At 30.8% G+C, this 10,396-nt stretch overlaps 1 protein-coding gene across 3 annotated transcripts; it reads left to right on the plus strand.

Annotated features, from left to right (window-relative positions):
- Nucleotides 1-1,656: 1,656 nt before the first annotated feature.
- Nucleotides 1,657-9,196, plus strand: LOC108738722 (cullin-3). Of its 3 annotated transcripts, none has more exons than XM_018472278.2 (9): nucleotides 1,657-2,207; nucleotides 4,709-4,906; nucleotides 4,970-5,155; nucleotides 5,209-5,412; nucleotides 5,878-6,435; nucleotides 6,493-6,663; nucleotides 6,712-6,819; nucleotides 6,878-7,002; nucleotides 8,284-9,196. In XM_018472278.2, the coding sequence occupies exons 1-9, from the start codon at nucleotides 2,148-2,150 to the stop codon at nucleotides 8,984-8,986; spliced, it is 2,313 nt and encodes a 770-aa protein (XP_018327780.1). In that variant the 5' UTR covers nucleotides 1,657-2,147; the 3' UTR covers nucleotides 8,987-9,196. The 3 variants fall into 3 exon arrangements, with proteins under 3 accessions (XP_018327780.1, XP_025831148.1, XP_018327779.1); XM_025975363.1 differs by lacking the exon at nucleotides 1,657-2,207 and adding an exon at nucleotides 3,630-4,180; XM_018472277.2 differs by lacking the exon at nucleotides 1,657-2,207 and adding an exon at nucleotides 4,438-4,650.
- Nucleotides 9,197-10,396: the final 1,200 nt, after the last annotated feature.

Genomic DNA, 10,396 nt, shown 5'->3' on the forward strand with positions numbered 1-10,396 from the left:
TGAATTTCTATCCTAATAATTTTTTAATTAAAAATAGGTAATATTCGGGTGATGTTCTCATGCCAGTTTGCATCGACGTAGATAAGTACTACCTACTTATCTTTACGTAGTTCTTAAAAGACGGAAATGTTTGCACCGCAAGTTAAGTGACGCTTAGGAATCGAAATAGATGCTTAATTTTAAGCAAAAGATGTCTAAACAATTTTTAGGCATTTTTCGTCGTAAGAAAATAAAAAAATAACATGGTTATAGTAAAGAGGTTATTATCATTAGAGATACTTAATAGGTAATTACGATAATTACTTGTACTATTTGCAATTGTTTACATAAAATGTACAATACATTGATATATTTTGATATAAATATTAGGCGAACGATCATATTCCTTTTGTTAAATTTGTGCGCTACGAAATATACTCTTTAATATTTGAAAACACTCTTATAAACGTTTGCAAGCTCTGTAGGTACAAATAGTGAACAGAATACAAAACATGTTTCATTTTAAAGATGCCATAATTGTAATTCCGGTCACTTCTTGGCGATTTTATCACTTTGCGTGATACAGAGTATAGCTGTATTACAATTAGAGTACAACACTTATAATGACATTCATTTTAACTTCTTATTTTATTACTATAATTTTATGTGATTAAGTGAAAATTTGTCATGTGACGATAGTCTTCTTATTGTTAGGATTGTTTTTTCTCGTTAAAATTTTTACTTAATCATTTTTATCACCTCTAAAATAATAAAACAATGACAATTTTGTTTTACGTTTAATTTGTATCTGAATGTTTAGATGGCGCTAAATCCAATACAAACTAGAACTCTATACAAACAAGTGAGACATCAATGACAGTACATATTTTTTTGATCTATGATGCTGACTCTATTATATTAATTCTATGTTATGATAATACAGTCGTGTGAATCTGGCACCCGATGTAAACAATCCTCTGATTTAAACTTTACCAATAAATTGTACCTAGTTTGCGGGTTCTAAACATGTAGGTGTCATAATTGTGCGTGCATTAGTTTTGTTTAAGAAAAAGGAAAACTGTTTCGGATGCAGGTGGAAATTAAATATCAATTTATTAAAAAATTACATAAGATATGATAATGTAATTGACGCCAATTGATTGCGTGTCATTTATGCTTGAAAAGACTGGTCTAATTTGGTAACAAGAAATTATCTTTATGTTATTTATTAGTAATAATCACATAATACTTACTTTAACATTGATATTACTAATACGCGTGCGCCATTAGTGAACCATAGATAACAATATAATCATAGTAAGCCATTGAAAAATGTAGTATTTTTTGTAATCATTATTAATAAATAATGTGGAAATTAACTCCGCTTACCGAAATAGTTCAATCTTGAAGCACAAGTGCACGCAATCAATTGCCGTCAATTAAATTATTATATTTTCAGCAGTTTTTGAATAAATTGACTTAATTTCCACTTGTACCCGAAACAATTTTTTTTAACAGATCTAATTGACACATAATTATGATACTCACATATTTACAACCCGCAAACGCTGCACAATTTATTGGTAAAGTTTGAATCAATGCATTATTTATATTGGATGTCAGAATCACAGGACTTGATCATAGCCATAGACAAATCGTAGCTATGATTCCTATATATGATTCTATGGGTGCTGTGAAAAGATTTGTGTTGGTTGCTGATGAATTCATAGTTAAATAGTCACAATAAATATTAATTTTTGCTTAATCGAATACGACTTTCTCTAATGCGAAGTGTTTAACGGAGTTCTGACTGGCGCTTGAATAAATATTTCTGAAATTTGCTTTTGCCTTTCAAATTCGATAAATACTTATATGATATTCTTGTGACAAGTTGAATTACGCGAGCTTTTTGGAAAAAGTGAGGTGTTGTATGTTTTTTGGTTACCGAGGTGTCGTTAAAATGTCCGTCATTTTTGTGACTGGTAAATTATAAAGAATATTAATTTAGGGAAATTAAGAAAAGAGATGTACGTAAACACAATTTTTGTATGTTTAATGAACTGTCATTATCAAGGTCAGATTGGTTATGTACAGTGAAAACTGTTTTTTTATGTTTGAAAAGTGTTTTGCTGCAGCTTACGAAGTGAGTGAATTAGTACTTTGTCAAAATGATGAAAGGAGGAAATTCAAACAAAAAGGAGTCCAAGATGCGAATCCGCGCATTTCCAGTAAGTATTTTTTGTAAGTTGTATGCTTTTTGGAATTTGTCTTTTGCCCCTGACTTGGTATGATATTTCCACGAAATTTGGAACATAATTGTAATGCCTTGCCAAATTTTTCAATTAGAATATCAGTTTTTACCTATATTTGTATCTAGCCTGGGTTTGCTTGAAAAGTTTGGTTATATTTGCACAAATGATCAAAGAGGCACTGTGGCAACTGTGGCACACTGTGGTAAAATGTATTTTTATTATTTTTGTATTTGAAACAAAATTTGAAACACACATTTAAAAAATTTGACAGTTCAGTTTGCAAATAATTTTTACAAATGAAACAGAAAAGNTAGCTGTATTACAATTAGAGTACAACACTTATAATGACATTCATTTTAACTTCTTATTTTATTACTATAATTTTATGTGATTAAGTGAAAATTTGTCATGTGACGATAGTCTTCTTATTGTTAGGATTGTTTTTTCTCGTTAAAATTTTTACTTAATCATTTTTATCACCTCTAAAATAATAAAACAATGACAATTTTGTTTTACGTTTAATTTGTATCTGAATGTTTAGATGGCGCTAAATCCAATACAAACTAGAACTCTATACAAACAAGTGAGACATCAATGACAGTACATATTTTTTTGATCTATGATGCTGACTCTATTATATTAATTCTATGTTATGATAATACAGTCGTGTGAATCTGGCACCCGATGTAAACAATCCTCTGATTTAAACTTTACCAATAAATTGTACCTAGTTTGCGGGTTCTAAACATGTAGGTGTCATAATTGTGCGTGCATTAGTTTTGTTTAAGAAAAAGGAAAACTGTTTCGGATGCAGGTGGAAATTAAATATCAATTTATTAAAAAATTACATAAGATATGATAATGTAATTGACGCCAATTGATTGCGTGTCATTTATGCTTGAAAAGACTGGTCTAATTTGGTAACAAGAAATTATCTTTATGTTATTTATTAGTAATAATCACATAATACTTACTTTAACATTGATATTACTAATACGCGTGCGCCATTAGTGAACCATAGATAACAATATAATCATAGTAAGCCATTGAAAAATGTAGTATTATTTGTAATCATTATTAATAAATAATGTAAAAATTAACTCCGCTTACCGTAATAGTTCAATCTTGAAGCACAAGTGCACGCAATCAATTGCCGTCAATTAAATTATTATATTTTCAGCAGTTTTTGAATAAATTGACTTAATTTCCACTTGTACCCGAAACAATTTTTTTTAACAGATCTAATTGACACATAATTATGATACTCACATATTTACAACCCGCAAACGCTGCACAATTTATTGGTAAAGTTTGAATCAATGCATTATTTATATTGGATGTCAGAATCACAGGACTTGATCATAGCCATAGACAAATCGTAGCTATGATTCCTATATATGATTCTATGGGTGCTGTGAAAAGATTTGTGTTGGTTGCTGATGAATTCATAGTTAAATAGTCACAATAAATATTAATTTTTGCTTAATCGAATACGACTTTCTCTAATGCGAAGTGTTTAACGGAGTTCTGACTGGCGCTTGAATAAATATTTCTGAAATTTGCTTTTGCCTTTCAAATTCGATAAATACTTATATGATATTCTTGTGACAAGTTGAATTACGCGAGCTTTTTGGAAAAAGTGAGGTGTTGTATGTTTTTTGGTTACCGAGGTGTCGTTAAAATGTCCGTCATTTTTGTGACTGGTAAATTATAAAGAATATTAATTTAGGGAAATTAAGAAAAGAGATGTACGTAAACACAATTTTTGTATGTTTAATGAACTGTCATTATCAAGGTCAGATTGGTTATGTACAGTGAAAACTGTTTTTTTATGTTTGAAAAGTGTTTTGCTGCAGCTTACGAAGTGAGTGAATTAGTACTTTGTCAAAATGATGAAAGGAGGAAATTCAAACAAAAAGGAGTCCAAGATGCGAATCCGCGCATTTCCAGTAAGTATTTTTTGTAAGTTGTATGCTTTTTGGAATTTGTCTTTTGCCCCTGACTTGGTATGATATTTCCACGAAATTTGGAACATAATTGTAATGCCTTGCCAAATTTTTCAATTAGAATATCAGTTTTTACCTATATTTGTATCTAGCCTGGGTTTGCTTGAAAAGTTTGGTTATATTTGCACAAATGATCAAAGAGGCACTGTGGCAACTGTGGCACACTGTGGTAAAATGTATTTTTATTATTTTTGTATTTGAAACAAAATTTGAAACACACATTTAAAAAATTTGACAGTTCAGTTTTCAAATAATTTTTACAAATGAAACAGAAAAGAATATCATTTGTTAAACAAATTTACGTTGATACATATCTCATATAGCTGTACAAATTAATGGCTTAATTTATGAGTGGAAAAATTGGAGGATTTTCAGGCTGGAGATCACCTGAAGATCTCTTAAAGCCTAGTTTGGTACTTTGGTTACTGGATTACCAATTCTATGCTGTTCTACATAAATTTTGTTTAATAGATGACAATGGACGAGAAGTATGTGGAGAGCATTTGGGCACTGCTTAAAAATGCTATTCAAGAAATTCAGAAGAAAAATAATTCTGGATTAAGTTTTGAAGAATTATATAGGAATGCTTATACAATGGTTCTTCATAAACATGGAGAACGTCTGTATACAGGTCTTAAAGAAGTAGTTACACAACATTTAGAAACAAAGGTAGTTTTTATTTGAATTAAATGTAAAACACCTTGCATGTACAGTATAATAATTTTTTAACAGGTACGGGAGGATGTTTTGAGAGCTTTACATAACAATTTTTTAACTACATTAAATCAGGCTTGGAATGATCACCAAACTTCTATGGTAATGATACGAGATATTCTGATGTACATGGATCGAGTATATGTACAACAAAATGATGTTGATAATGTTTACAACTTAGGTTTGATTATATTTAGGGACCAAGTAAGTAACATTGATAAAGTTGAAGCTTATATGTAATAGTTTGTTTTTTGAAGGTTGTTCGTTTTGGTCATGTTAGAGATCATTTATGCGATACCTTATTAAATATGGTAATGCGTGAAAGAAGAGGTGAGAAAGTTGATCGTATAGCAATTAAAAATGCATGTCAAATGTTGATGGTTCTTGGTATTAACTCACGATCAGTATATGAAGAAGACTTTGAGAGACCTTTTTTGCAACAATCTGCTGAGTTTTACAAGGTGAATAATTTAAAAATAATTGTATTGGTAACAAGTATACATGGCCGATTTTCTTAATAGCTTATTACATTTACAAAACAAGTAATTTTCTTTGTACTACTGAATATTTTTGAAAGCTGCAGATATAAAGAGTGAGTCGTTTCTCTTTCCTCTCTTGAAAATTAAGAAAAAAGAAATTATGAAGAGTAACTGGATTTTTGTAGCAATGTATTTGGTGCTCATTTTGTTATTATTCAATTTAATATTCATTAGAAGAGTATGTTTAAGTCGTGTTTTACAAGTATCATTCTCATGTGTCATGCTTAGTCTTCTATACTTGCGCAATTGATACTGGAGAAATAATTATTTTTTTATATGTTTCAAATGTCTACACCGTTCATGATTTTCAATAATAAAATGGGGTTTCTCATCTATCATTATTAAAAATCTTTATTGACTTATAACATTATTTGATTTTTATTTCAGGTCGAAAGTCAGAAATTTTTAGAAGAAAATAGTGCATCTGTTTATATAAAAAAAGTAGAAACGAGAATTAATGAAGAATCGGAACGGGCCAAGCATTATTTAGACGAATCCACGGAACCGCGTATTGTGGAAGTAGTTGAAGAAGAACTCATAAAAAAACATATGAAAACTATCGTTGAAATGGAAAATTCCGGAGTCGTACATATGCTTAAGAACCAAAAGACCGAGGATCTTGCGTGTATGTACAAGTTGTTTGGACGAGTTCAAGATGGTTTAAAAACGATTGCTGACTGTGTAAGCCATTACTTACGTGAACAAGGTAAAGCTCTTGTTCAAGAGGAAGAGCATCAGTCACCTACAAACGCAATTACATTCGTCCAAGCACTCTTGGATTTGAAAGATCGCTTTGACCATTTTCTAGTTAATTCGTTTAATAATGATAAAATTTTTAAACAGATGATTGCGTCTGATTTTGAACATTTTCTTAATTTAAATCCTAAATCACCCGAATATCTTTCACTTTTTATTGATGATAAACTGAAAAAAGGTGTAAAAGGGGTAAGTTTTGTTGTCATTTTTTACTGTTTATGTTTATTTTTTAATTCTTTTTTGTAGATGTCAGAGCAAGAGATTGAGCATGTCCTCGACAAGTCAATGGTACTTTTTAGATTTTTACAAGAAAAGGATGTCTTCGAACGTTATTATAAGCAACATTTGGCGAAACGATTATTGTTAAACAAATCAGTTAGTGATGATTGGGAAAAAAATATGATTTCGAAATTAAAGGTACTCTTATTTTTGTAAACAGAACATTTCTAACAGTATTTTTTTCAGACCGAATGTGGTTGTCAATTTACTTCAAAATTGGAGGGTATGTTTAAGGATATGACTGTTTCAAACACGATTATGGAAGAGTTTAAAGAGCACGTGTCTAAATCAGAGGTTTTATTTGTATAACAGAAAAACTTGATTTATTAACTTAACGTGCTTTTTTTTTCAGATAAATTTAGCTGGCGTTGATTTATTTATGCGGGTTTTAACAACCGGATTTTGGCCGACACAAAGCGCCACTCCTAAGTGCCACATACCTCCCGGTCCTTTAGCTGCATTTGATACATTTAGAAGGTAGCATAACACCTAGGGTTTTCCATTTAGAAAGTGTCACTCGGTGCGTGACACTGTTTCGAACTGTTTGCTAAATTTTATAAATGGAACATAACATTCATAGGCCATAAATAATGTTGGCCGTAATGAAAAATCATTGCTGTCGATATGAATTCCGCAAATCTTAAATTTTGTTTACATAATTTTTTTTATTCTATGATATACTGTCTTTGCACTGTGTGACTGTATTATTTAAATGGAAAACCCCAAGGTTTTCTTTATTTTACCTTTCATTTTCTAAAAACTGGGTGTATACTTATTTATTTTGAAAGTAATTATTTTTGAAATTATTTTCTTGAATCATACAATGAGGTTTATTTTATAATTTATTTACTCATGTAAGGGTATTGCAAGCGAAATCTTTTTTTTTTATATTTAAACTTTAAAAATTAAAAAAAAGTTTCATAGAGATAACGTGAAAACTGTTTTTTTATGNAAAAAAAAGTTTCATAGAGATAACAATAAAAGCATAATACAAGAGAATCGCGGGAGTGTCAACTGCGAATTATGCAACTCCATTTTATGTCCCCAGCGAATGCAAACAAAGTGTCTCAATGTACATCTCTGACATATTTGATATTTCCGTAGTCTTGTTAGTTAGAGGGAGGTTTTAATCTTGTATTTACATAAATAAAATAAATAATATTTATGATCTAATCGTAAGTAATTGTTAAAGATATTAATATTTACCTGAAATGTCGCCTAAAAAGTGAGTCTTACTCTTTATGAGAAGTCGCTTGTGATTCAAAAATTAAATGATGGCCAAATTGCAAAGCGTTTTTAGTATGTTATCTCAAAATCTGCAATTTCTAAGATAAAACAAAACAGAGAACCTATTTCCAAAGCTGTGAGAGATACATATGTTGGACCTCCTGGACCAGACAAAAGAAAAATATTAACATTACAGAATTTAGGGTATTCTAGAATGGAAAAATACTTGTATATATTTCTCGATCAAGAAGTAAAATTTTATTGTGAGCAGCGAAATACAATAATAATATTTCTTTACTGATTGATTATTTAGTGTCATTTAATGAGCATTATAAGCGTTTTATATTTGTGTGCATGCTTATGTTGAATAATGATTATAGATGCTTATTGTATACTAAATATAACTTTCGTCAACGTGTAGGTACATTCCAATAAAATCAACAACTGTTGTTTTTATCAGTTGACACAATCGTGATTCTACTGCATGCGTTTATTGAAGAGATAAGATACTTTATTTGTTTATTGTTACAGATTCTATTTAGGAAAGCATAGCGGTAGACAACTCACCCTCCAACCTCAGTTGGGTAATGCAGATTTAAATGCTGTTTTCTACGGTCCGAAAAGAGAAGACTGTGACAAAGACGGAGCTTGTTCCTCGTCGACTAGTTTGTTGTCGAATAGATCTGGACCTCGGAAACATATAATACAAGTTTCTACTTATCAAATGGTTATATTAATGTTATTCAACAATCACGAAAAGTTAACGTATGAAGAAATACAGAATGAGACCGATATTCCAGAAAGGGATCTAATACGAGCATTACAATCGTTGGCTATGGGCAAGGCAAGTCAACGTATACTTATTAAGAATCCCAAAACGAAAGACATTGAGTCATCTAATGAATTCTTCGTAAATGACTCGTTTACGTCGAAACTCCATCGGGTCAAAATACAGACTGTAGCAGCGAAAGGCGAAAGTGAACCTGAGCGCAGGGAGACTAGAAATAAAGTAGATGAAGATCGGAAACACGAGATAGAAGCAGCAATCGTTCGTATTATGAAATCAAGAAAACGAATGGCTCATAATTTACTGGTAACCGAAGTGACTGAACAATTAAAGAGCAGATTTCTACCGTCACCGGTCATCATTAAGAAAAGGATAGAGGGTCTGATTGAGCGCGAGTATCTAGCCAGGACGCCAGAAAACAGGAAAGAGTACACTTATGTGGCTTGAGCTCTTTTTTTAGGGACTTAAAGTTTATTACTATTATGCAGGTTGGAATAAGACTGTTTTAGTTGAAAAAAAAAAAAGAAACAGAAACGGGCACTTCTTGCCTTCAGATGATGATATTACAAGGAGTCTCGCCTCATTCAGGGCTATTATTATTATTATTTAAAACGTAAATTTATTAAACTATTCCAATTAAAGTTTATAGCTTTGTCATTTTCTTCTTTGTTTTTTGGCCTTATTTTTTACGGTTTAATATATCAATCATATTGATTCACACCTTTAAATTAGTTTTTGGCAGTTATAGCAACTTGTATATTGTGCTTTAACCAAATCGTATATGTGTTCAGTTTTTGACATTTGCATAATTTTTAATTATTTTTCTCTAAAAAGTCTTACTGAAAACGATAATGTTAAAAAGTGATTATGTTATTTTGATAAATATTAATGGTTTAGAAGCTGTTTGCATAGTGTCTTTTTCTTGACAAAACGGCCTTCTTAATTTATTTTTAACAGTAGTGAACTCTTTCTATTATTACAGACATTTTTTGACTTTACAGAAAACTTCAATTATTCCTGTGTGGAGTTTGATTACACACTAACGTCAAGTTTTGTAAATAAACTAAAAAACGTTAAAAATTTTGTTTCTATATTCTTAAATGATGTTTACATTGTTAATATAGGAAATTAAAGGAACAGGAATAGTTAAAAAGATCGAACCATCTATTTTATTTCCTCAAAAATATTTATTGTTCTACCTTTTCATGACAATATTCTTTCAAATTAACTTTTGTATACTCAAAAACCAACACACTGGTCATATATGTATGGTGTTTGTGCCACATTGCGAATACCTAAAAAATATTTCTTGTTATTTTTATTTGTTTTCATCCAGTCCAGTTTTGAAATTTGGTGTTCATTGTAGCACTATTTTATTTTCGAGCATTACTCTATCATCCACTGAATTACTTCTTCGCTCTTACTTCGCCTCTTATTATCTTGTAAGTAGAAGCATGACTTGTTCTAGAGAGATTCCAGAATGTAGATTCTAGATACTTCTTTGTTACTAGCCCAAGTTCGGCAATTCACTAAAGGCCACCTGACGCTTCTTCGGGTATGATGACTTGTTTGCATGACACTGTCCTAAAACTGATTTAACTCTTCCAATCTCGTGGTAACTATTCATAGGAGCTGGACTTGTTCTAGAAGTATTCCAGAGTGTGAGACTTAAAAAATCTAATCTTTGTTACTAACGAAATCTAGGCCACCCACTACAGACTTCTTGACATAAAGAGGGTTTCCTACATGAAGCACTATCACCTCCTAAAACTTGTGAATTCGATAGACAACATTGTTAATGCATCGAGTAGCGGTGTATGGACGATCCCAAGCTTGTTCTGTTTCGGGAAACACCTC

This window comes from Agrilus planipennis, unplaced genomic scaffold (assembly GCF_000699045.2).
Source record: "Agrilus planipennis isolate EAB-ADULT unplaced genomic scaffold, Apla_2.0 scaffold207, whole genome shotgun sequence".
NCBI classification, from domain to species: Eukaryota; Metazoa; Arthropoda; class Insecta; order Coleoptera; family Buprestidae; genus Agrilus; species Agrilus planipennis.